Below are 27380 nucleotides of genomic sequence, written 5' to 3' on the forward strand. Positions count from 1 at the left end.
CATAATAAAAAAAATCAATGTACTTTACGTTCTTAACTCCCACAATTTAGCCTAAATATTTGCCCTAACATACTTATACTAGTTCAAACAAACATTAAGTCATAACCTATTCCTCTTCCTTAAAGGGGTTTTGACCTTTCTCAACATTCCACAAGTTACTTCCTCCTTCCTTTGTTCTCCTCTGCCTTTGCCTCTTTTAAAAAGTTCTAAATTACTAGCCAATCAAGACAAATACAAAATATAAAGTCCCGTTCCAGCCAATAAAAACCAGACACAGGCTGGGCGCGGTGGCTCATGCCTGTAATCCCAGCACTTTGGGAAGCCGAGGCAGGCGGATCAGGAGGTCAGGAGATCGAGACCATCCTGGCTAACACGGTGAAACCCCATCTCTACTAAAATAATAATAATAATAATAATAATAATAATAATAATAATAATAATAATGATAATAATAATACAAAAATTCTCCGGGCGTGGTGGCGGGTGCTTATAGTCCCACCTACTCGGGAGGCTGAGGCAGGAGAATGGCGTGAACCCGGGAGGCGGAGCTTGCAGTGAGCCGAGATCGCGCCACTGCACTCCAGCCTGGGCGACAGAGTGCGACTCCATCTCAAACAACAACAACAACAACAAACAAAAACAAACAAAAAACCAGACACAGCAGTAAAGTGGACATATCAGGTTATATATGACCCTGTCTCCTTTGTTCGGTGTACTCTCGTGACAAAACTGCTGGCGAGTATACCCTTTCTACAAAAAATAAAAATGGCCTTGCTAAAAAAATTAAATTTATATTCAAGTGCTATTTCTTTACCACATCAAAAAACAAACATTTCTAATAACCCCAATCCTCCGGTCTGTATTTATGTCTATCATAAAGCAGAGACTTTTTACACTCTACTGCAAGAGCTGACTCACTCAACTGTAAACTTTGCATGGGCAGAAACATGTCTTTTTGGTCTCTGAGTCTCCAGCATGTGGGATATCTGTCACAAAGCAGGCAATCAATACATATTTATTTGCAGAATCAAGGGCAGGATGTGGACAAGTGCTGCCACCTATTGGGAGAAACTTTATTTGACTCTAAGGATTTGGACTATGGTTATCACATAAGGATGAAACTTGATACTCTCTCATCTAAGTTATCATTAGTTAGACCCTCTATGGTAGCCAGCCTCCAGGATGGCCCGCAGCGATCCCTGTCTGTTGGCATTCATACCTTTGGCTGGATCCTCTCACACACAGGGTTGGTTTGTAAATATGACAAAAGCCGTATGTGACCTCTGGAGCTAGGTCATAAAAGACATTGTGGCTTATGCCTTGGTCTCTCTGGGATCAGCTGCTCTGAAGGAAGCCAGCTGCCATGTCATGGGGACACTCAAACAGCCCTATGGGGAGGTTCACGTGGTGAAAACAGGTCTCCGGCCAACAGTCATGACTGTGCCATCCTGGAGGCCGATCCTCCGGCCCTAGTCAATAACTGCTGCCCTGGCCTACACTTTGTAATCTCATGGGAGACCTGGAGACAGAACCACCCAGCCACGCATCCCCAAATCCCTTACCTCTAAAACCTGTGGGACAACAAACGTTTATTGCGTTAAACTTTGGGGTGATTGTTATGCAGCCACAGAGTTCTAATAAACTGTCGGAGATAGATTACTGGCTACAAATAGTTCTACTTTTTTTTTGAGATAGGGTCTTGTTCTGTGGAACCAGGCTGAGGTGCAGTGGTGCGATCACAGCTCATTGAGGCCTCGACCTCCGGGCTCAATCGACCCTCCCGCCTCAGCCACCCAAGTAGCTGGGACTACAGGCAGGCGCCAGCACACCTAATTTTTTGTAGAGATGGGGCGGGGGGGGGGGGGGGGGTCTCACCATGTTGCCCAGGCTGGTCTCGAACTCCTGGGCTCAAGCGATCCACCCGCCTCGGCCTCCCAAAGTGCTGGGATTACAGGCGTGAGCCACCGCGCCCGGCCAACCTAAGGATTAACCTAAGGCTTCTCAGAGCAGATGCCGCTGGAACTGAGGGCCACGGAAGAAATGGGGTGACACTTGGTCCTGGGGAGTGGCGACTGTATTGTCTGTCTGCAGCATCCCTATCGGCGCTACCGTTGTTCCACGCACACAGGGAGCAAGTATAGGGAGTCCCAGCCACCGCCGCGGAAAAGCTGGGACGCCGGCGAGCGGCCGCATCTCGGCGCCTGCGCACTGTGCCCGCGCTCTCAGGCAGCGCCGTTGCGCGCGGAGTCATCGATCGGCCGACCCCGAGAGGCCCGGCTCCTTTAGGCCGCCTGCCCGCCTCTAGCTGTGGGGGTGGGCTGCACGAGGCGCCCTCGGGAGAGGGGCGGGCGCTCTATTCCAGAGACCTAGTGGCAGGGCGGCCACCGTGGCGGGGCTCTTTCCCCGTTTCGCCTCAGCTACCCCTCAGCTCTGGTAGTCGCCGGTCCGGGGTCGTCGCCGTTTGGGGCGGGAGCTGCTCGGCCCCGCCGCCGTCACCGTCCCCGTCGCCGCCTCCAGGTCCAGGCCCCTCGGGCCGCCTGTCGCCGTCATGAGGCTGCGGGTGCGGCTTCTGAAGCGGACCTGGCCGCTGGAGGTGCCCGAAACGGAGCCGACGCTGGGGCAGCTGCGCTGGCACCTGAGGCAGTCCCTGCTGTGCACCTGGGGGTACAGGTACGCGGGGGCCGGGGCTGGGCGGCCCGCGGGGAGTGGGGAGTGCTCGGGGTGGGTGCAGGGCGGGTTGGCGTCATCTGTGGGCTGCAGGCGCGGGCGTGGCCGGGCGATAGGCCAAGTGCGGGGACGCCGCGGGGGGGCCTTCACGGGAGGCCCGGGCTCTTCCGGGCGTCGCGGAGCCGGAGGGTGCAGGCGACGGGACGCGCGGGTGGTCGGCTGGGGTCCCGCTCCTGGAGAACATGGCCTGGCCTCCCGGGGGCTCCGGTCCCGTCCTCGGTGAGTCATGGCTTCTGGTTTTGCAGTAAACGAAACCAGGGAGAGGAGGGAACGCAGAATTTCCACAACTGGTTAGATTTCAAGTTGGAAATGATGAGCTTGGCTTGGGTTAAACCTTTCTGGACTGTCAGGGGTCCAAGTTAATTTCTTCAGCTGTTGGAGTATTTCAATGAAAAAGTTTGGAAATTGCTAGAAGTTAAAAATCTGCCCTCCATCCGAGGCCACCGGTAGCTTGTATCGCTGGTGTGAAGCGGCAACAATTTTAGATTCTGTTGTGTTCATGCGCCAGGCACCGCGGTGAGCGCTTGGACTTCGCCGCTGAAAAGTTTTAGAAAGGACAGCGTGTAGGCGTGTCTCAGACTATTTGATTTTCTTGGGCGAAATGTTGCTTTTTTGCTAAAACTGAGGCAAACATTGATCTTGAGAGCTTGCAGTTTGGGGGCAGTAAAGTTGAGAAAGAATCATATTCTGTTATTGGTTTGTGGGACTGCAGGTGAAGCTGCTTTGTTTCCCTAAAAGATATTTTTTGGGGGACAATAATTTGGGAGTAAAGCGGCAAGGTAAGAGTGGTCCTCTTCAAATACTGAGCTAGTGAATTTGAAACTTGAGTGTGCTAAGGAAAAATGAAAAAGATGTTCCCTGGGGATTTTTAGGTGAATTCTTCAAAACAAAAGCAAACCTTCCTACGTTTTCATCTTATTTTTAGGGAATTGGGTAAAATGAGGCCGTTATTCTGAACTTCTCGCCCTTTCATTTTCCTGGTTAAGACATTATTAGATTGAAAGTAAGCCTGTTTTCTTCCTGATTAAAATAAAAACCCTAAGTAAGATACTGACATAACTCTTTTTAAACATTATAGTAAGTGACATGCCTACTGTTATTTCTTGTTGTTAAACCTGTGTGTTTTACATACTGGCATCGTTACCAGTAGGTTACGAGTAGAAGATTGAATAAATCTTCAAACTTATCTTTTAAAGGTATTACCATGTGTATATATATTTTATTATTTTTAAATTAGGCAGTCCTGAAAGGACGTGAAACTCAATATGACTGTTTGCCCAAAAGGGCACGTTGGTTTCTCTTTCAGATTTGTTTTTACAGTTGAGGCTGGTTACCTGGACAGAATTTAAGCTTCAGCTTGTGAAAGTAAACTCATTTTTACTCATTTTCTAATAAATGTGCAGTTTTAAAATATGTCCATATGATATTATTTTAAAAATATCTTTACTGAGCAGGTGGAGCTAGGATTGTCATGAAATGCTTTTATTTGTTTTGTTTTTGTTTTTTAAGAGAAAAGTGAAAGCAAGTTTATTAAGAAAGTAAAGGAATAGAAGAATGGCTACTCCATAGGCAGAGCTGCCATGAAATACTTCTAAGAAGCCTGGAGTTTCTAGAATTTCATTTCCTGGAATTAAATACTCCTCTTAACTCCTCAATTTCAGAGGTAGAATCCTGGAAAACTACATATTACTTTAGAAATAGCTTTTCCCTTTTTCTAAAGTGGGAGGAAGAGCTGTTATATTTATTAAGCGGACCATGACCTTTTCTACAAACAGATACTTGAACGTACATTGTACTAGATACTGTTTTAAAAATCAGCCTTTTGCTGTGACAAATGACCCATAAACACATAGTTCATTTGAGGTGTTTTTCCTTTTTCTGCCAAAGTTGGGGTGGTGTTTTTGTGGGCAGATGGCAGATTTTCAACATTTTGTTTATCAAAGCATTTTGAAAATAGAAGCAGGGCCACTTGTTTTCTAACAAAGAGGAATAGCTTCTGTTTCAGTAATTTTAATTTCTCTACCAACGACACTTCAATCAGTAAGAAAAAATATATTTACAAGTGAAATAAAAACATGAATTATTTGGAGCACTTTTCAAAATGCAGCATTGTGAGAATAAGTAAACAATATAATTTTTAAAGGACTTCATCTTTTGTTAACCTCTCAAAAAAGTAATGAAATTAGCATTGCTGAGTGTAAATGTTTTTAAAAATGTTTTATAATGTTTTGTTATTATTCCTCACCACTGTGTGATGAAAAACATTTTATTCTTCTAATATCAAATAATCTGTGATGCAGAAAGAATGGGAATTTGTTGCTTCAGGGCTTATTTGAATTCTGAGCTTGTTTAACGTGGGCTTTTGGGTTTGTGCTGTGTTCCACTAAAAGACATCATAACTGATGATCAGTAGAAGGGTGAATTTAGCTTGTCATCATCAGTAAGAGAGATGAATTTATACTCAGTCATATACATAACACTCCTCTAACTTTTTGTGATTATGAATATATGGATCTGGTTTTTCGGAACCATTGTAAGTAAACTGTCCTGTAAGGATATTGAATAGACATCCTTGATTTCATGCTCGTCTCTTTTTATTATTATTATTATTATTATACTTTAAGTTTTAGGGTACATGTGCACAATGTGCAGGTTAGTTACGTATGTATACATGCGCCATGCTGGTGTGCTGCACCCATTAACTCGTCATTTAGCATTAGGTATATCTCCTAATGCTATCCCTCCCACCTCCCCTCACCCCACAACAGTCCGCAGAGTGTGATGTTCCCCTTTCTGTGTCCGTGTGTTCTCATTGTTCAATTCCCATCTGTGAGTGAGAACATGCGTTGTTTGGTTTTTTGTCCTTGCGATAGTTTACTGATCTTCCCAACTAGTGTTTGGTGGTTGCATTTATTTCACAAATACTTTATTTGCCAGTGTTGAAGATATGGTTTGAACTGTTCAGACAAGATCGCTGATCTTACTAAACTTAAGTTGTAGTGGCAGAGGTAGGGTAGACAGATCATAGACAAGTAAATACGATGTTTTCAAGTAGAACATAACAGAATAGAGAGCGCTGGAGTCTGAATGAAAGGCATCTCTGAAGAGGTGACATTTGGGCTGAGACTGGAATGATGAAGAGGAGTCAGTCATTTGAAGATCTGGAAGAACAAACTCAGAGGCCCGAAGGCTGCAATGAAGTTGATCTGCTTTTTGAAACGGATGGAAAGCTCATGTGAATAGAGAACAGTGAGAGAGGTTGGATGGCACAGGATGCAGTAGGAGAAATGAGAAGAGGTCAGACGTTGAGCTTCGGAAGTTATGTTAAGGATTCCAAATAGAAGCTATTGGAAGATTTTAAGTGAAGGGATGATGTGATTTAATTTGTATTTTAAAGGTATTTCATTGAATCTTAGTTTCTGTCACTTGTAAGACATATTGTTTTATGTTAACACCAGGGGAAAAATGCTGTCAATTGATATGTCATTGATTTTAGGAAGTATCTTAATTTCAAAGATGTCAAAAAAACTGTGCATCTTAGAATTGAGGAAAGCATGGATTAATGATAGAGGATTACTGTATCCTATCCTCCAGGTGGACAGTGTTAGCCATTAGAAATCTATAGATTAGGCATTCATTGATAAATACTTTTGATAATTTTCTCAAAACTATAAGCTTGATAGGGTAATGCGTGCCTATAGTCCCAGCTCCTCTGGAGGCTGAGGTGAGAGGATTGCTTGAGCCTAGGAATTTGAAGCTGCCATGAGCTGTGATCATGCCACTTCAGCCTGGGCAACAGAGTGAGACCCTGTCTCTAAAAACAAACAAAAACAAAAACAAAAATGTAGCTGGACATGGTGGCTTATACCTGTAATCCCAGCAACTCAGGAGGCTGAGGCAGGAGGATTGCTTGAGGCCAGGGGCTTGAGACCAGCCTGGACAACATAGTGAGACCTTGTCTCTTCATCACTTAGTTCTTCTAGGGTCATACTGTGTACTTATGTATGCTTCAGATGTGCTATAGAAGGTATTAGAAGTAGGTAGCTCTTACTATGCTTATCCATCTTTCTTGGCAGTTCTGATACCCGATTTACAATTACATTGAACTACAAGGATCCCCTCACTGGAGATGAAGAGACCTTGGCTTCATATGGGATTGTTTCTGGGGACTTGATATGTTTGATTCTTCAAGATGACATTCCAGCGCCTAATATACCTTCATCCACAGATTCAGAGCATTCTTCACTCCAGAATAATGAGCAACCCTCTTTGGCCACCAGCTCCAATCAGACTAGCATACAGGATGAACAACCAAGTGACTCATTCCAAGGACAGGCAGCCCAGTCTGATGTTTGGAATGACGACAGTACGGTAGGTATTAAACACCAATATATCAAATAGAGTAGGTGATAAGTCATATTGAACATCTCAGTTGAATTCTGTGCCCGTCAGGACAATTATCATCGATAGATTGCACATTTTATATATATATTTTTTTCTTTTTTTTTTGAGGCAGAGTCTCGCTCTGTCACCAGGCTGGAGTGCAGTGGCGCAATCTCAGCTCACTGCAACCTCCGCCTCCCGATTCAAGCGATTCTCCTGCCTCAGCCTACCGAGTAGCTGGGACTAGAGGTGCACGCCACCACGCCCAGCTAATTTTTGTATTTTTAATAGAGACGGGGTTTCAGCATGTTGGTCAGGATGGTCTCGATCTCTTGACCTCGTGATCCGCCCGCCTTGGCCTCCCAAAGTGCTGGGATTACAGGCATGAGACACCGTGCCCAGCTGCAGATTATATTTTTATAGAATATATTTTTTTTAACTGCCAAATGCCTGTACCAATATGGGGCTGGCATCCCAAAGTACCTAGTGTCTGTCTGTTTTGTTCACATACTCTCCTTCGGATCAATTATCCCTTGACTTCTATTATTGTTCCTAAGCTCATGATTCCTAGCCTTGCTTCTCTGATCTGGTCCACTCATTAAGGCTACAGATGTGGTCCAATTATTTCCAGATGACTTGCAGGATATTTATACCTGGATTTTTAAATTGTCATTGCAGACTTTATATGTTGAACGTAAATTTGGAAATATGTGTGCTCATGTTCCCTTCTTTGTCAGTGGCACTGCTGGTTTTCTGTGATTTTTGACTCCTTAAATCTAGCCCATTAATAAGCTTTGTCAGTTCTTCTTTTCCATTTCGGGTTCCGTGGCTTTATTCCTCAGTGTTTTCTGGGTTTGCCTTCTTCCTGCATGGTTCTGATGCTATTGTTCCCTTGCTGTCTTTCATAACTCTATCTCATAAACTTGTGCTCATAATTTTTGAGCTGAAAAAGACCATATATCTCTAGTGCAACCCTGTCATTTTACAGAAGAAGAAAATGATGTCTGTCCTCCTGTACCTAGTGCTCAAGGCTTTCTGAAAAGTTGCTCCACTCAACTTTTTTAGGGCTAGTTTCTGTTCTTCCCTCCTTGAAACTGTCATCTCCAATCAGAACAGACCATCATTTTCCCCCGCCCCCACCAACCAGCACATTCACCTGCTTGCGTGCATGTGCACACACACAACCTGGTGACTACTTTTGTGACTTTGCTCTTGCTGTTCACCCAGACTGGAACCTGTTACCTTTCCTCCCTGTCTAGTCTATATTTCTACCCATCTTCCTAAGCCCTTGCCAACCATAACCCAATAGTTTTCTTTAATTTCTTTGTATTGATTATCTTTATTGCCTTGTACATGCCTCATTATTTTTCCCACCTTTTTTTTTTTTTTTTTTTTTTTTTTTTTTTTTTTTTTTTTGGTGACAGGATCCCACTCTCTCACCAAGGCTGGAGTGCAGTGGCACAATCTCAGCTCACTGCAACCTTACCCTTCCGGGGCCAAGCGATTCTCCCACCTCAGCCTCCCGAGTAGTTGGGACCACAGACACCACCATGCCTGGCTAATTTTTGTATTTTTGGTAGAGATGGGGTTTCACCACATTGCTCAGGCTGGTCTCGAACTCCTGACCTCAAGTGACCTGCCCACCTTGGCCACCCAAAGTAACGGGATTACAGCGCCCGGCCTTTATCCGACCTTTTAATTTTTTGAATGGTGCAAATGATCACCTTTATTTTTTTAATACCAATACACATGCCTTCTTGTTAATTGTTTTTTGTATGTATGCTTATCACCTCAATTTAATTGCTGGCCTTAAACATTTTTGAGTATAAGTATTCATGGTAACTTGTCATGGCATTAAGTATAGACATATTAAAAAATACTTTTTAATAGATTGATAAATTGTGAAAATTATGTCCAGATATGTGGATTTTAATTTATTTTTAAAATTATTGTTGTATCTGTGTGTTTCTGCCTCATAGAGGTAAACTGGGGAATGAGTAAGAATATTTCGCTGTATATTTAAATCATATTTCTGAGTCTTTTTTGCTGATAGACTTGTTCTGGGATAACTTAGTAGAGCCCATTATTTTACTTCTGTGTACTTTTAAAGTTGTCTAGTAAGATGAAGCTTTTCACAGTATTTGTGATAGTTTGCTAGTTTCCTTTTGGAAGATTTTGAGAAATTAATGTTGCCTGAAGTTACTAATTTCAGTTCTAAGATTTTGCATATTGTTTTGTATTCCAAGACTTGTAAATGGTGACAGGAAAATCTTAAGAGTATGGAAACTGAGCTCAAGATCTCATAAATAATGCTTTCAAGTACATCACACTCTGTAATGTAGAATGGAGCATTAGAAAAGGAAAATAGATGCGTAAAACTTGAAACCGTAGGGGGTAAATTTACTCTTGTAATTAAATATCAATTTTCTTATTTCATCGTATTTGGGAATTCATCGAGTACCTCTTGAGTCTTTAATGAGAAACGGGTAGCAGATATCAGAACCTAATATTAGCTCTCATGCATCTTAGTCACTTGTTTTAGTCTTTTGTAGATGACATCTGGCAAAATGATCTGTTCAGAGAGGTGTGGTGCTCACCATTTTTTTTTCATTTTTACACATGTGAAGAATTTGATAAATATTCGTATCAGAATAGCTCAGAGAATGTCAGTGGTTCTTATGGAGTAGGAGTAAGGTTTGACAAGCCCAGCAGGGGATTTTGATATCTCCCTCTCATGTACTCAGCCTAGGGTAACCCTTTTTCATTTTTCCTCATATATTCTGTCCCACACAACTGCCAGTAAGTAGTAAATGGCCATAAGTTAGACATAGTGGTAAAGAAGCAAAACCTGTGTTTCATAGTTTAGCTTGATGTTAAGTGGTTTTTAATGTGGTTGTTTCTGTTTTCTCAGGAAATATGGAAATATTTTTGTGCCATACCTCCTTTTTGGGTAGTGTGACTTGTCATTGGCCTCTAGGTTTTAACAAGTGACTTTGGATCTTTTCCATAAGCCCTAGGGCTTAGGTCCTCAGAGATTTTGGAAGAACAGCTGTCACCTCCGGCTCCCTTACATTTCTCCAACCTTTTACATATACTGTGTAATTTTAATTTTCTTTGCCCCTTCTTTAATGGAAATACAAACCCTAAAAAGAAGAAACGTATGCTTTGCATTAAGAGTTGGGCATATGCCTAGGAAACAAGCTTTCTGAGCAAACTTAATATAGGTAACTTAGTTTTTTTTGAAGCCGTGTATTACATCTCAAAGCCCTGAGCTGCAAGTTTGGAGATCTGGGTTTGTTTCAAATTTTTATTAGCTGGTAACCTTGATTATGTTATTTAATCTTTCTGATTTACAATTATAGGATCTATAAAAAGGTGATACCTGCCATGCCTATTTTATAGGATTGTTATAAGGTACAAATAAGAAAACATTTTGAAAATAAAGACATTATGAAGTTGTAAGGTATTATCCTTCAGCATTTGTTTAGCAAACATTGAATACCTGCTATGTGCTAGGTACTTTACTGGGGTTACAAAAATGGGTGACATGTAGTCTGGTTTTTTATAAACTTGCAGTCATGGAAGGATGCAGATATGTAATCAGAAAATTGCAATACAGTGCGGTGTGATAAGGTGCAGTAATCAAGGCCGTTGCAAGGCAGAGTTGTGGTCTGTGTTACCTCTTTTGAAGAAGTGGAAAATACTGGGATGAGTAAGAAGGCACTGGCAGAAAGTGAACTTGATAATGAGTCAGAGATCGGGTGATGAAGGACTTTGTATGCTAAGGGATTTAGAAGTTTGGGCTTCATTTGTAGACCTGCATTTCTCAATGTCCTCTGAAAATCTAGTTTCATGAGGTGGTGTTACGGGGATGTTGACTGCTGAGGACGGAGGATAGTGTTTTTTGGTAAAGTGTTATTCACGCACTATTATTATTGTTATTAGACTCCTCAGTGCTTTTATAATGCGAATAGTGTATTTTGTGAATATGGAGGGTGAAGTTAGGTGGCTGCAGCATGCAGTATTTTCCACACTTATTCCACGTGGACCAACTTTTTTCCTAAGAACATCTAAGGCACAATTGAGGGAAATGCTGTTGTTTATGTTGGGGAGGTACTGGTGAATTTTAAGCTGGGACATAGTACATGATTGGATTTTTAATTGTCAAGAAAATTCTGGCAGCAGGGACTGGGATGTATTGGAAGACGAGAAAGTTGAAGAAGGGATACTTGCAAGGGAAGCTCTTGCTGGATGTCAGGAAATAAATGATGAGAGTTTGAAGTACCAATAGAGCAGGAAGGGGCAAATTTTAGACATATTTAGGAGTTAGTTTCAGGGAACTTTGAAGACTGATCAGATTTGGAACAAGGTTTAGTTAGGGAGGGAGGAGTCTAGGATGATTTCCAGGTTTTTCATATATCAGCTAGAATTAACAGAGGTAAGGAATTCAGGATGGAAGAGTAGGTCACAGGCTTATTTATTTGTAAGGACGCACTTAAAATGTCTCCCATTTCTGAACCCAATGATGTACTTTGACTTTCAGCACTTAGTTCACTTTAGGATACAAAAATGTATTGTGTAAAAATAAGTCTTTTTAATTAATTCATTGTTTTGTTTTCCTTTTTCAGTTAGGGCCTAGTCAAAATTTTGAAGCTGAGTCAATTCAAGATAATGCAGATATGGCAGAGGGCACAGGTTTCTGTCTCTCAGAACCCATGCTCTGTAGTGAATCGGTGGAAGGGCAAGTGCCACATTCATTAGAGACCTTGTATCAATCAGCTGACTGTTCTGATGCCAATGATGCCTTGATAGTGTTGATACATCTTCTCATGTTGGAGTCAGGTTACATACCTCAGGTAAGTACTGCAAGCAAAACACAAACATCTTATGATTGCTCATACATGTGGATGGTTCCTGCTCTCAAGTTGCCCATAGTCTGAGAGTGGCAGAGATAGACAAAAATATAAAGCACTGTTATATTGGTGAAGTTCTGGGAGAGACATACTCATATATAGGATGCCAGGAATTCATGGAGGAGAACATTTAGAATATTGCTTCTCAAACTTTAATGTGCTTTGGAATACCTGGGGACCTTATTAAAATGCAGATTCTGATTTAGTAACTGTAGAATGCACCGTGAACTTCTTCATACTCCTGCATGATACCAATGTTGCTGGTCTGCGAGCCATGTTATAAGTTACAAAGATATAGAGTAGTTCGGTGATCAGTGCACACCTGCAGCATGCCATGCACTGACCTAGAAATTAGGATATAAAAATATTGGGATATTTCTTGTCTTCAAGGAGTCCATACATAGAGGAGAGAGACAAATAAAAAGATACTCAGAAATAACACAGGTAAACATAGATAATAATACAATTGAAGTGTAACGGAAATATGAATAGAATGCTAGGGGATGAAAGGAAGTGGCAAACAATTTTTCTTTGAAAAAGGCTTTACAGAGGAAGTGATATTTGAGCTGGAGTTTTAAATAATCATATGGCTTTGCTAGGAGAGAAGTGAGTCTTTGAAGAGAGAGATCAATCCCTGTTTCCATGATGCAGTTTTACCTATTTGAACAAAAATTTTGATTAAAAGTGTTCTAATATAGATCTTATACAATATAATTTTCCTACAATATAAAATATATTGGCAATATTAATGATTTGATGCATTTTATTAAGAGGACTGTGTGGAATGATTATTTCAAACAAGTTAGGAGTCTTTTGGATTTTTAATCTTTTTGAGAGTAACACCTTTGTTCATTATTTGTTTCCCTTTCATTTCGTTCCCCAGGGCACCGAAGCCAAAGCACTGTCCATGCCGGAGAAGTGGAAGTTGAGCGGGGTGTATAAGCTGCAGTACATGCATCCTCTCTGCGAGGGCAGCTCCGCTACTCTCACCTGTGTGCCTTTGGGAAACCTGATTGTTGTAAATGGTAATTGGATAGCATAGTCATGGTTGCTGGTTTATGGATTCTTAGACGTTTCTTTCCAAATGTTTTATAGCCACTTCAGTGATTGGCTATCATGATACAGTTGTGAGTCCTTCTCAACTGTATTTAATTCCTAGGCCACTGATAACATGTGTCTGGAAGATCATGGAATATGAGGTTGTTGGGTTGTTTAGGCCAGCACCCTTCATTCTGAGGGCATCCATTTTTTTGATGAATCTTAATCTTTGTAATATTTTGCTCTAGGGAGATAATATTTAATATTATCCAGTATTATCAGTATTTGATAATAGGAGTGAAATGAGCCTATTACACATGAACTCTTTGGAGAATGCTTTTTCTTTATGCCTGTGGATGGCTTTATTTTTTTAACGAAGGTCTTGAACTGAGACATGGGGAGCTAGAGCTGGGGTCACCATTTATCCAAGTTGGCATCCCTGTGGCCAGCAATGCACAACAACAGTGCTAAGTTTACTGAGGCCTTAGTGTGTGTTTTATTTGCTGGGCCTCCCCCAACAAATGTCACTCTGTATAAATAACTTTTCCTGTTTATTTTTCATATTAAGAAATTTCACTGGAATAGCAATGCATTCCATCTCTGTGTTTTAGTTCAGATACCACTTTGGTTCATATCAACTCCTAGTGTTCTATTGTAATCACACATACTGGAGATCCATTTGAATGACTAGGAGCTTTCATTTTTGTTCTGTTTTGTTTTTTGAGATTTATCCTTTTAGTTAGAAAGATAGCATGGTAAGATTGGGAGGGCTGCATTTGTTGTTTTTTTATTCAGTATAGCTCATCTTTTTCGTTTAGCAAAGGCAGTTGCTTTGGTAAGCCTTAGGTCAAAGGTTTAGGTCAGAGGTTTTCAGTATGTTCTGCAGCTACTCCTTTCTGCTGAGATGAAAGTTAGGTAGAAACCCTATCACCACTTAAACCTTGAGCAGCAAAATGTTTATCTCTTTCATTTATTGAAGTTCTGTGTAAGATTCTGTTTGAAAAAATGTTGGGTTTTTTTTTTTTTTCCTGCTAAAATCTATTTTGAAAGCTACTGACTCATGCCATCTTGATCTTTGACATGTTGGATAGTTCTCATTCCCTTCTTACAAAGTTTCTTTTTTCTTTTTCTTTTTCTTTTCTTTTCTTTTCTTTTTTTTTTTTTTCTTTTTTTTGAGACGGGGTCTTGCTCTGTCTCCCAGGCTGGAGTGCAGTAGGCAGAGTATGGATCATTGCATCCTTGACCTCCTGGGCTCAAGCAATCTTCCTCCTTGGCCTCCTGAGTAGCTAGGACCACAGGCGTGTACCACCACACCTGGCTATTTTTTACTTTATTTTTTGTAGAGATGAAGTCTCACTGTGTTGCCCAGGCTGGTCTCAAACTCCTGGGTTCAAGCAATATTCCTGCCTTGACCTCCCAAAGTGCTGGGATTACAGGTGTGAACCATGCCTGGCCTCTTATGAAATTTCTATTTCTTTAGTCATAAGATTCTTTGAAATGTTATTTAAAAGTCTCAAAACTAGGTTTAATAGCTTTGGTGGTACTTCACATTTGTCAGGACATGACTGTCTGATGACACTAGGACCTAGCAATGTCTATTCAGCAGTTCATCATAATTAGCAAATGTAGCTTTTAGTTTGGCATGCTTGTACACAGAGCGTCAACAGTTTCTGTCTTCATCTAATCATTCTGCTACATCACATCATAAGTTGCAAGGTTGAAGTTACCAAATAGTAAATGTGTAGTTGCAAATTTTGCCTTGATTTCTTATAAAAGCACTTAATGACGTGTATAATAACCTCTATTCACTAGATTCAGGATACTTAATATAAAAAGAATGCTGAATTTCTTGATGATTTCTTAATTTCTGATGTTTTGTTTCTTTACTGTTCTTGGCAAATCAGCTCTTGGCAGACTTGCATGGCAGCCAGCCATTCCGGGATTGATTCTTTGAAAAGGAGCAGTATGTCTTTAAATCTTTCCTTCACCCAAGGCATCCTGCTTGGTGCACATGTGCATAAGCACATCACTGGGCTCTTTCATGGAATGAGATGAAGTGCGCCTTTGTATACATGATTAAAATTGAACCCTCTGGTGATGTCAAGAATATTGGTCCTCTGGGTCTGGAAGAGAGATGATGCTGTGAAAACTAGCAAGATTATTTTAATGAACAAGGGAAGACTCATTGCCAAGGGTTAAATAAAAAATAAATGGAGTTTTTAGTGACTTCATTAGAAATAATGATTTTATTGTGTTTAGTTGCCTCTGATTAACCTTGTTGCGTATCTTTCAGTTACTAATAAGCTGCTGCCTAGTGGATTTTATATAAAGATGCTTACTGTAGTTTTTAAAGGTGGTGTTGTAGAGTGATTTTACTTCATGTGATGCCAGGTTTACACTTTTGAACTTGCTATCAGAGAAAGAAATAGGCGAAGAACAGTTTGTTTTGTATAATGTGTCCTTAGTATATTAGGAGCAAGGAAATGCAAGCCCATACTAAAAAAGAAAGGCAGTTGATGAAGTGACAGAATTCTTTATCATCTTTCTTTTATTTACAGCTACACTAAAAATCAACAATGAGATTAGAAGCGTGAAAAGATTGCAGCTGCTACCAGAATCTTTTATTTGCAAAGAGAAACTAGGTAATACAAACATTATTTAACTTTTGGGGTGAAACTCTGAAATTCATGTAAGAAAAAAATCCGAAAGATAATGTTCAAAAGACTGAATTTCTATATGAGATTAAAGCATATTGAAGACAATGTGGTTTGTTTAAGAATGCAAAGGTTTAAAAAATGTGAAAGTTTTGCTTATAATTTGAGGAGTTTGTTTCTTTCCTGTTTTTCTTAGGGTCATAGAGTGCTGCATTATACTGTTATGAGATAACACTAGTATGTAATTTATTACACTCTGATGATAGTTCATAGTTTCTGTACTAATCTTTGGAGATCTTCCTGGTATTGTATTTAACCAATATGGAGGGGATCTGTGTTTCCTGGAAGTAATTCAATGTCAAGTACATTATTGAAGATTAATGGAGGAAAATTAGCAATCAAACTGTTTGTTTAAACCTATATAAATTTGATTTCTATTTTATACAGATTGATACTTTACCAAAAGTTTGCATTCTAGGTAAGGTTTTGCTTAAACTCTATAAAATTATTAATAGATGCAAAGAAGACAGGTTTTCCTTTTTATCATTTTTCAGTTAAACCGAACTGTGAGAGGCAGTTATAGGTGGTTGGAGGAGAAGAGATAAGGTGGAGAGGGGAACTGACATTTTTTAAGTGCCTGTTTCATTCTGTACTTGTGCCTGTACATATGTTATTCCATTTAATCTTCTTAGTAAACTTAGGGTTTTAAGAGCCTAGTGGGAATGTTGTGGTGCAGTGGGAAGATGGCATTTATAGCAGTCCTTTAGGAAAGGCTGGCTAGATTGACATTGTTGCTTTGAAGGCCTAAAGGCTTATTCTTGTTCATTCCTAGGGGAGATCAGCCCTGAGAGATTGACTTTTACTAACTAAAACTGACAGGAAAAGGAGACAGCAGGATATATATTTATAATGGTCTCTGGTTGGACATAGAGTTAGAACTTGGGAATTAGCTGAGTTGAACTTTTTTTTTTTTTTTTTTGAGACGGAGTCTTGCTCTTTCGCCAGGCTGGAGTGCCATGGCACTATCTCGGCTCACTGCAACTTCCGCCTCCCGGGTTCAAGCAATTCCTCTGCCTCAGCCTCCTGAGTAGATGGACTACAGGCGCACACCACCACGCCCAGCTAATTTTTTTGTATTTTTAGTAGAGACAGGGTATCACCATATTGGCCAGGCTGGTCTCGGACTCCTGACCTTGTGATCTGCCCGCCTCGGCCTCCCAAAGTGCTGGGATTACAGGCATGAACCACTGCGCCCGACCGAGTTGAACATTTAATGTCAAACTAGGCCAGAGTTTCTCAATCTTTTTATTCTCACTTGCCAAAGGAGCCTTTGGAGATTTTCCCCCTCAATCTGTCTCCTCCATGAAATTTAATACCACAAATATAATATGTTTTATTTATGTACTGTGACCCTTTGAAGGATCAGAAACCAATATGATAGTTTTTCTTTTTAACCTGTCAAGGACCAGTTTTTGCCCCTGTTGAAAATGCATCAACTGGACTGATGAATCGGTATAGATGGCTTTTATCATAAGGATCAGAAAAACTTGAAATTCCTTGGCTACGACACTCCATATTTATCACCGTATAGGGAGGACCTTGTTATGGGGAGTAGAAATACTCTACACTTTACAGCAGTAGAGGTTTTATGCCCATTTTACAGATCAGGAAACAGATCTAGAGGAGGCTCAGTTACTTAAGGGTCACAGAGGTAATAAATGGTGAAATACAGGATAGGAATAGATTTGGCTGACTCCCAGCCTTTTACAGGAATGTAGCTCAGATTGCTATTCTTTATCTGTTTCTCTTAAATAAAGAAAAATGAAATGGAAGGGAGGAGGAACATTAAATACTGTTAAATTACAAGTTTATGGACTGTTATAATGAAGTATTTTTAATAAAGTCTTTTATGTTGAGTAGGAATATGCTGCTCATTTGGCAAGTCATTTTGATGAATTTTTACTGTGGCTCATAGCACCTAGTAACTACAACTAGGCACTGTTATTTATCCTTTTATTTATAAGTTCCTAATTAAATAGTTACATACCAGGTTGCTGAAGGAAAACATTCATTTAAAGAAAATCAATTTTCACATTTGAAAAAAGCCCTTGAGCCAAATTGATTTTAAAGAATGATATCTTGACAGCAGATTTCAACTCAAGATTGCAAGTCACACAACAAAGATTTAGACATTAGCTGCATATCTCTTTCCTTCTTCTTATCAATCCTGTTATACTGAGTGTTTTATTTGTTATAGATAGTGAAATACATAAATATGACATGGGGAAGGAGCAAGCATAAATTGCCTACTGTTACACTAGGCACTGCTCGTGGAGCTTTCAATTATAACAATGCTTATCTGGTGTAGTGGTGGTGTCTCCTTTAACCAGTTGAGCAAAAAGGTGAGGATCAGAGGGGCAGGTTATTTGTCCAAGGCTATACACTTAGTAAATAGCAAAACAAGTGGGAACCTCGGCTGCAATTTGCTAGTGCGTCCGTACTTTACTATGCGTCACCTGGGGATCTTATTAAAATACAGGTTCTGATTTAGTAGGTCTGTGGGGGCCTGAGATTCAGTAGTTCTAAACAGTTCCAGGTATTGTCACTTCTGGTGATCTGTTGCCCACATTTTGAGTAGCAGTGTGGTGACTAAAAATGAGTGCTTTTGAGCCACACGGACTTGGGTTTGTGCACTGTTCTGCCACTAACCATGGGGCCTTGGACAGGCTTTCTGTACCTTGACCTGTTTTGAAAATGGAGATAGTAATTAGGAAAGAACTTCTGATGTGAAAGCTTGAAAAACCCTTGACACAGGTGCTGATACATAGTCATCATGTGATAAATGCTATTAATTTACCAGGTTCTAAGCATTACAGGAGCAGTTCTCCACTGTATCCTCAGTGCCCAGAACAGATTGATAGCTATCAGGAAATCTTCGTATGTATGAATCTCTCACAAGTCTTTTCTACAATTGCAGCCTATGAGCTAGAGAGGTTGGGCACAGCTCTACTAATTTGATATCATGGAATTTTTAGCTTTTATATCTAAGATTCAGTTTCATCAAGTCTTGCACTGTACTTCTTCCATGAGGGAATTTGGTTCATGCTTATCTTTGTGAATTATTTGTGAATATTTATTTACCATGTTGATGGGGTTTGGCAGAAATAGGGGACAGTTTTTCCACTTGATTTTGGGTTTTGATTTTACATTAAAAAATATTCTAGGGGAAAATGTAGCCAAGATATACAAAGATCTTCAGAAACTCTCTCGCCTCTTTAAAGACCAGCTGGTGTATCCTCTTCTGGCTTTTACCCGACAAGGTAAGAGATGAAATACTGTCACAGTTTAAATGGCTGTAAAGAATAGTAAGTATACTTAGTATTCTTGGTGAGTATGACATCTCACTGCCCTCTTTTCTGCTCCTAGCGAAATGTTCCTCTTTTAAGACCAAGCTTAATATTCCTTAAGTGCTATTTACTTTATCTTTGTATCTCCATGCCATTTTGTACATATTTTTATTGTAGTCTCTTTTCCATGGACTATAATTGTTGATATGATTTCTTTCCACCTAAGGTTGGGAATACCTTGAAGGTAGGGAATATATCTTACTTTTGTATTCTTGTGGTCTAGCATGAGGTCAGGTACATAATAGATGCTCTTTCTCTCTATGTAGATACATATATATATGTCTATATAGACATATATTTAGATATATATTTATATATCTATATAGACATATATTTAGATATATATTTATATATCTATATAGACATATATATAAATAATACATGGTCTGTAATCGGATCTAAGTTTTTTTTTCTTTTAAACCATTTATTGGAGGCTCTTTGCAGGCACTTTGTTGGATATTTCACATGCATTCTTATTTACTGCTAATGACTTTGAAGTAAATTTTGTGGTACTTATTTTATAGATGATGAAATCATAATTCAGTAAGGTTTATAATTCACTCGAGATCCTTATATTAGCTTCCCTTTTTTTTTGCAGTTAAAAAAATTAAAATCTCAGTGTCTTACAGTGAAATTTACTTCTCAGTCATGTACATGTTGTGTGTGGGTTTGCTTTGGCTGAAGGAGTTGTCTTTATCCAGGACATGCTCCTCTTGTAGTAGAAGGAAAGGAGTGCCAGTGGCCCAATTATGTGTTGGTTCAACGCTTTTGCCCAGAAATTATATATGTCACTTCCACTGACGTTTTGTCGGAAAAAATAAGACAAAAATGGCCAAGCCTGATGGTAGTGGGGTGGGGAAGTATAATTATGTGTAGGAAGTGATTGAGAACCATAATGCAATCTATCACAGTTCTCTAACTAGTAGGTAGTTTCTGACTTATATGAATAGATAGTGGCTTTTATTTGCTCTCTATGTGTAGAGAAATAAGTGTAAAACGTTTTTGGTGTCAAGTTGAATGGCGGCATGTCTATTATTACAGTAGTCTTCTCTGTAGTTGGTGATAAGGGAAAGGGAGTAATGCCAATTGAAAAACACATGTAGATATGTCTGTTGGATTTTGATTACTTTTGCTAGTGGAGAATAGTATCACAAATATTTTGAAGGTGCTAATAACCAAAACATAATTTTCATAATTTGAACTCAGGACATACTATTTTTCTTTTCCTTTCTTGGCTTTGTTTCTGAATTTATCTGTCTCTTTTTAGCCTGCTGGACTTCAGATAATAGTAATTTGCTAACACTTGAGTGCTTATGCTTGGTGTGCCAAACATTGTTCTAAGCACTTAATATGTATTAATACGTTTACTTCTCGCAACAACTCATTGAAGTAGGTGGGATGTAATATTAATCCATTTTACAGATGAAATTAAGATAGAGTTTAAATAACTTGTCCAAAGGCACACAGTTAATAACTGGCAGGGAAACAGATATAAAAGCCAGTGAATTATTCATTTTCTGTAGTTGAATGAAGAAATTTTGTGTATTGAATAATGTTGGAGACAGAAGAGACCATTGGCTAGTATTTAGCAATTATCATAGTTATTTGATTTATATTAAAAAGCATTTGTCTTTCTACTAAAACATAAAGGGAATAAGGGCCTAGAGTTATATGAGTTAGTAATAATTATAGTCAAGCTGGGGTTAAAAATTTGTTGTAGATGATGCAAGCTTGGGGATAATTAAGAGTACCATCTAATTTTTTGCCACTTTAGAAAGGAACAAGTGGCAACTTTGTTGACTATGTGGAGAAAGCCAGATGTTCTTTACTCAGTAATACCTGTTACTTCTCTTTTTTTCCTTTTAGCACTGAACCTACCAGATGTATTTGGGTTGGTCGTCCTCCCATTGGAACTAAAACTACGGATCTTCCGACTTCTGGATGTTCGTTCCGTCTTGTCTTTGTCTGCAGTTTGTCGTGACCTCTTTACTGCTTCAAATGACCCACTCCTGTGGAGGTTTTTATATCTGCGTGATTTTCGAGGTGATTTCCGTAATGACATATTCACAAGAAAGGGCTCTTTCTTATTGTCTTAATTACTCAGCTCACCAAAAGTTTTCAGTTGTAGGATTTTTCTGTTGCAAATGATTGTAATAAATAGCCTTAAAGAGACTGACTCTAAGCTTCATATACCTGTGCCTGTGTGCCTAAAACTCTCTCATTTTTGTGTTTTGCACAACACAAATCGCTCATTAGACTAAGAAGATTATTTCAGGATAGAGAAATGGAAGTAAGATAGGCTTATTTTCTCACTAGAGACCATAGTCAGTATCTGACATAGAAACGAGCTGGCATTTCTGAACTGCTTTCATGGTTGAGACCAATGTGTAAGTTAGGACAGTTTTGTTGACCTGTTCCAAGTTGCTAGGGCAGCTGTATTTCTGCATGGTCACATTATGGTGACCTGGTAATTATTGTGGCAGTGATGATGGTAGAACTTGTGCATCAGGATTTCCTGCTACAAGGCCAAGAGCCTGATTGTGGAACTTTTTTTTCTGCTACCACCATTTTACTACATATTAGTGTTTTCAGATTGTTTGACCCTGGGGTGGGTCGTGAAATCCATTTAATGAGTCATGTTACAAAAAAAAAAAACCCACAATGGAAAAATCCATATTTATTTTTATAAATAGTATTCCTATTTATAAAATAGGAGTAAACTTCTGTTTCAGTTATGTGTAGGTAGGTGTGTACTGTGTTGCAATGTAAAATTTTTATGTGGTTCACATAAATGTTTGAATGATACTGCTATATGTGATGTTATAACACATACCACCTTAGTAACTGTAAAAATGTGGTGGGTAGATAGCTCCCTTAAAAAAAAAAAAGAATATCATGTAGAGTCATTTGGATTGCTAAAATTTTTTTTTCTTTTAAAATTTCAAAATGTAACAAGTGTAAGTGACCTGGTTTGTTCCTTTTCTTCTTCTTTGATTCCTGAGGTCCTCTTTCTGCTTTATTTATGCCCCTGAATTTGACATTTAAAATGTTATTTTGTCACAATTGGCAGCAAGAAAGCATCATCTCAAAAAATAATTCAATTTTATTTATTTGTGTATTTTTGAGAAAGGGTCTAGTTGTGTTGCCCTGGAGTGCAGTGGCGCAGTCATAGCTCACTGCCACCCCCAACTCCTGGGCTCAAGTGATCCTCCTCAGCCTCATAAGTAGCTGAGAACTGTAGGCATGCGCCCCCACATGGGCCAATTTTTTTTTGTTTGTTTGTTTGTTTGTTTTTAGTGGAGACAAAGTCTTGCAGTGTTGCTCAGGCTGGTCTTCAACTCAAAAAAGAATTGAAAATAAATTATAGTAAAAAAAGAAAAGGCTGACTGATGTATATGGAAGCACTGAGAGAAAGCAGAGTATGATATAAATACTCATAAAAGCAACAAATATCCTTTCACTTATATATTCAAGTTTAGGATTAAAGTACAATTATTCTTTAATTTTTAGATTGTGGCCCACAAGCTCATTTGTAAGCTGTTCAGATTTTTCTATAGATACAATGTTACGGGGCTAGAGCTTTTATAAATCTTACTTCCATGCTAATGTAATAACTTGTAGAGAAGATATCATCATCTTTTATTCAAACTCTTGTATACTTAAAGTTGAATGGGTTTCTCTTTCCTCATTTCACATATTTCAAATAAATAAGTACATTAAAAAATACTTAGTTATAGTCATGTTTCTGATAGCTGAGTCATTCAGGACATGGTTGGGAGAAAATAGTGTAACCAGAATATGGATGAAAGCCTAAGTCAGCTTGACTTCCAGTAATGAACGTGGGCTGTAACACAGAAACTCAAGAGGTTGTTACCCAGTTTGGTGTAATATGAGATGTTGGATTAGAAGCAGGTGACACACCTAAATGAGATTAGGGGGAGAAGATGTAGTGTAGGACCAGTTAATGCAGGAAGAGAGTAGCCACATGTTCCTCCATAGTCCCTGAGGAATCACTGCATTGAATTACCATGTAGCACAGAGCAGCGATGAGCACCCTTAGCCATCAAGAAAGTGTTTGAATTAGATAAGAAAGTACGAATGATATAGTGTGTTGTATAAATGGTTAGTTTGTTTTTTTCTTATGCTTAACGGGTAAGTTTCACTTTTCTTAGGAGAAAAACAAAACCCACTGTTTAATGCAGGATGAATGAAATGTTTTTAAATCCTTATCTTTCTCTTTTCCTTTGTAGACAATACTGTCAGAGTTCAAGACACAGATTGGAAAGAAGTAGGTATTTTTAAATATTAAGACTAATGTCCATAACACAGAAATGACTAGTGAATTAATATATTAAGGGTATATTTTCACTTTTATATGATGTAATGAAATCTGTTTTCATTTAATTTATTGCTAAATTTCAGTAAATGAAAATGTTTTCAACTTTTACTTTAGACTCCATCCTTATTATAATTATATGGGAAAAAATGTTATTGTGTTATTTTTCATCTTTATTTATTATAAAACATTCTTTTTTGCAACAAAATTTAAATGAGTTGTCTTTGTGCTGGAGTAGTCATCAGCTGTTCAGCTAGTTAAAATAGTACCTTATGAAAAGAATATATTGTATTGTTTCATAAGGTACTATTCTAATGTCTCTATAACAAAAACTGCAAGGTGGAGCAGCAAGTGCTGATGGAGAAGCTGCTGCAAGTTATCCAGAAGATGTAGCTAAAATCACTGATGAAGGTGGCTGCATTACACAACAGATTTTCAACGTAGGTGAGACAGCTTTCTATTGGAAGAAGACGCCATCTATTTCATAGCTAGAGAGAAGAAGTCAGTGCCCAGCTTCAAAGGACAGACTGACTCTTTTGTTAGGGGCTAATGCAGTTGGTGATTTTTGAAGCCAGTGCTTATTGACCATTCTGAAAATCCTAGGGCCCTTAACAATTATGCTAAATCAGGCCGAGTGCGGTGGCTCACGCCTGTAATCCCAGCACTTTGGGAGGCCGAGGTGGGTGGATCACCTGAGATCAGGAGTTGGAGACCATCTTGGCTAACACGGTGAAACCCTATCTCTACTAAAAATACAAAAAATTAGCCGGATGTGGTGGTGTGGACCTGTAATCCCAGCTACTCAGGAGGCTGAGGCAGGAGAATTGCTTGAACCCAGGAGGTGGAGATTGCAGTGAGCCAAGATCGCTCCATTGCACTCCAGCCCAGGAGACAGTGTGAGACTCTGTCTCAAAAAACAAACAAAAAAACAACAAAAAAAGCAATTATGCTAAATCTGTGCCTTTGCTCTGTAAATGGAACAACAAAGCCTGGATGACAGTACATCATTTATGGCATGGTTTACTGAATATTTCAAGTCCACTATTGAGGCCTACTGCTTATAAAAAAATACTCCTTTTAAAATACTACTGCTCATTGACAATGCAGCCAGTCATCCCAGAGCTCTGATGGAGATGTTCAAGGAGATTAACGTTTTCATGTCAGCAAACACGACTGCATTCTGAAGCTCATGGATCAAGGAATAATTTTGACTTTGAATCTTATTATTCAAGAAATACATTTTGTCAGGCCATAGTTGCCAGAGACAGTGATTCCTCTGATGGATCTGGACAAAGGAAATTGAAAACCTTTTGGAAAGGATTTACCCTTCTAGATGCCATTAAGCATATTGAGGATTCATGGGGGAGATCAAAATATCAACAGGAGTTTGGAAGTTGATTCCAATCCTCATGGATGACTTTGAGGGGTTCAAGACTTCAGTGGAGGAAGTGCAGATGTGATGGACCTAGCAAGAGAGCTAGAATTAGAAGTGGAGCCTGAAGATGGGAGTGAATTGCTGTAGTCTCACAGTCAAACTTGAATGGATGAGAACTTGCTTCTTACGGATAAAGAGAGAAAGTGGTTTCTTTTTTTAAAAAAATTTCAATAGTTTTTGGGGTACAGGTGGTTTTTGGTTGCATAGATGAGTTCTTTAGTGGTGATTTCTGAGATTTTAGTGTACCCGTCACCCAGGCAGTGTACAACTGTACCCAATATGTAGTCTTTTAGCCCTCACCTCCCTCCCAGCCTTTCCCCCTAAGTCCCCAAAGTCCATTATGTCATTCTTATGCCTTTGCATCCTCATAGGTTAGCTCTCACAAGATTTGGTTTTCCATTTTAGAGTTACTTCACTTAAAATAATGGCCTCCAGCTGCATCCAAGTTGCTGCAAAAGACATTATTTCATTCCTTTTTATGGCTGAGTAGTATTCCGTGGTGTATATATGCCACATTTTCTTTATCAGTGGTTTCTTGGAATGGAATCTATTCCTGGACAACAAAGGATTTCGAATATTACATAAATTTAGTTGACAAAACAGAAGCAGGGTTTGAGAAGGTTGACTCTGATTTTGAAAGTTTTACTGTGGGTAAAATGCCATCAAACAGCATTGCATGTACAGAGAAATCTTTCGTGAAAGGAAGAGTCAGTCAATGTGGCAAACTTCACTGTTGTATTATTTTAAGAAATTGCCACAGCCACTTCAGCCTTTAGCAACCAACACCCTGATCCGTCAGCAGCAGTGAACAGGGAGGCAAGACCCTCTATTAGCAAAAAGATTGCAACTTGCTAAAGGCTCAGGTGATTGTTAGCATATTTTTAAATTAAGGTATGTACATTGTCTTTTTAGATATAATGCTATTGCACACTTAGTATAGTGTAAACATAGCATAGCATTTATATACACTGGGAAACCAAAAAAATTTGTGTGACTTGGTTTATTGCATTGGTTTGGGACTAAATCCACAATATGTCTGAGGTGTGCCTATAGATCTTTACTATGAAAGTAAATTAGAACTAAAGGGAAACATCCAGATCACTTACCTTATCTTGTTCTTTTATTTTTCTTTTTTCTACAGCTGTACAGGAAGAGGCACATACAAAGAAAAGAATCCCCGAAAGGGCGGTTTGTGATGCTCCTGCCATCGTCAACTCACGCCATTCCATTCTATCCCAACCCCTTGCACCCTAGGCCATTTCCTAGCTCCCGCCTTCCTCCAGGAATTATCGGGGGTGAATATGACCAAAGACCAACACTTCCTTATGTTGGAGACCCAATCAATTCACTCATTCCTGGTCCTGGGGAGACGCCCAGCCAGTTTCCTCCACTCAGACCACGCTTTGATCCAATTGGCCCACTTCCAGGACCTAACCCCATCTTGCCAGGGCGAGGCGGCCCCAATGACAGATTTCCCTTTAGACCCAGCAGGGGTCGGCCTACTGATGGCCGGCTGTCATTCATGTGATTGATTTGTAATTTCATTTCTGGAGCTCCATTTGTTTTTGTTTCTAAACTACAGATGTCAACTCCTTGGGGTGCTGATCTCGAGTGTTATTTTCTGATTGTGGTGTTGAGAGTTGCACTCCCAGAAACCTTTTAAGAGATACATTTATAGCCCTAGGGGTGGTATGACCCAAAGGTTCCTCTGTGATGAGGTTGGCCTTGGGAATAGTTGGCTGCCAATCTCCCTGCTCTTGGTTCTCCTCTAGATTGAAGTTTGTTTTCTGATGCTGTTCTTACCAGATTAAAAAAAGGTGTAAATTACATGGTGGTCTTGACTTTTATTACAGAAAGATATGTAATAAATATTCAGAACAGATACACAATGTTACTTGGACATTTCAGAATTATCAGAGAACATAGCATAGGCAGATAATTTTTGTAAGGGGTTTCTGTTTTTTTTTTTTTTTTTTTTTTAGCAGTGCTTTGTCTTCTAATAAAGGCCTGATTTATGAAATGAATGAAAACAGAGCTAGTTTGGTTGAACTGGACTTGGGTTAGGTGCTTTGGCTACACACCTACTCAAATCCACCTCTTCTCTCGACTTCTCTCTGCAGCTCTTTCTTGAGTTCTGTGGTGGAACTTTCTGGGCTGTGAAGCAATGCTGTTGAAAGGCCATTTGGTATTAGGGACTCCTGTTTGTGGCTCCTGGGATGAGGTGGTTATAATTTTGTTTTCCTTGTGTTTTGAACACTTAGCCCCTAATTTGTAACTTAAGTAGATGACATCTTTTTAAAAAGTTTTACTGCTTTGAGTGCTAATCAGGTACTTGTTCTTCAAAGATAGCCTCTTATTTGAAGAACATTTTGCTTTTCAGACTTAAATACACAAAATTCACGATTTATTTTTTCTACAAGAAAAAGGCCAAACACAAATGACTTACACAAACAACTATAGAAACATGCTATAGTGACAAAATCTGAT

At 39.3% G+C, this 27380-nt stretch overlaps 2 protein-coding genes across 3 annotated transcripts in view; one reads left to right on the top strand and one right to left on the bottom strand.

Annotated features, from left to right (window-relative positions):
* Nucleotides 1–2203, bottom strand: part of BPIFC (BPI fold containing family C) — a 63205-nt gene extending 61002 nt beyond the window's left edge. Inside the window, exon 1 of the mRNA XM_054469884.2 lies at nucleotides 1876–2203. Within this exon, the coding sequence (XP_054325859.2) occupies nucleotides 1876–1878 (3 nt within the window). The 5' untranslated portion in view covers nucleotides 1879–2203. The remainder of the gene's footprint in view (nucleotides 1–1875) is intronic.
* On the top strand, nucleotides 2160–26720 carry FBXO7 (F-box protein 7). Of its 2 annotated transcripts, none has more exons than XM_054469886.2 (9): nucleotides 2160–2670; nucleotides 6804–7098; nucleotides 11739–11966; nucleotides 12907–13048; nucleotides 15620–15703; nucleotides 18940–19035; nucleotides 20989–21165; nucleotides 23373–23410; nucleotides 26035–26720. In XM_054469886.2, exons 1-9 carry the CDS (start codon nucleotides 2549–2551, stop codon nucleotides 26419–26421), a joined length of 1569 nt encoding a protein of 522 aa, XP_054325861.1. In that variant the 5' UTR covers nucleotides 2160–2548; the 3' UTR covers nucleotides 26422–26720. The 2 variants fall into 2 exon arrangements, with proteins under 2 accessions (XP_054325861.1, XP_054325863.1); XM_054469888.2 differs by lacking the exon at nucleotides 2160–2670 and adding an exon at nucleotides 2730–2946 and having other exon boundaries at nucleotides 6956–7098.
* The last annotated feature ends 660 nt before the right edge of the window (nucleotides 26721–27380 follow it).

This window comes from Pongo pygmaeus, chromosome 23 (genome assembly GCF_028885625.2).
Source record: "Pongo pygmaeus isolate AG05252 chromosome 23, NHGRI_mPonPyg2-v2.0_pri, whole genome shotgun sequence".
NCBI lineage: Eukaryota > Metazoa > Chordata > Mammalia > Primates > Hominidae > Pongo > Pongo pygmaeus.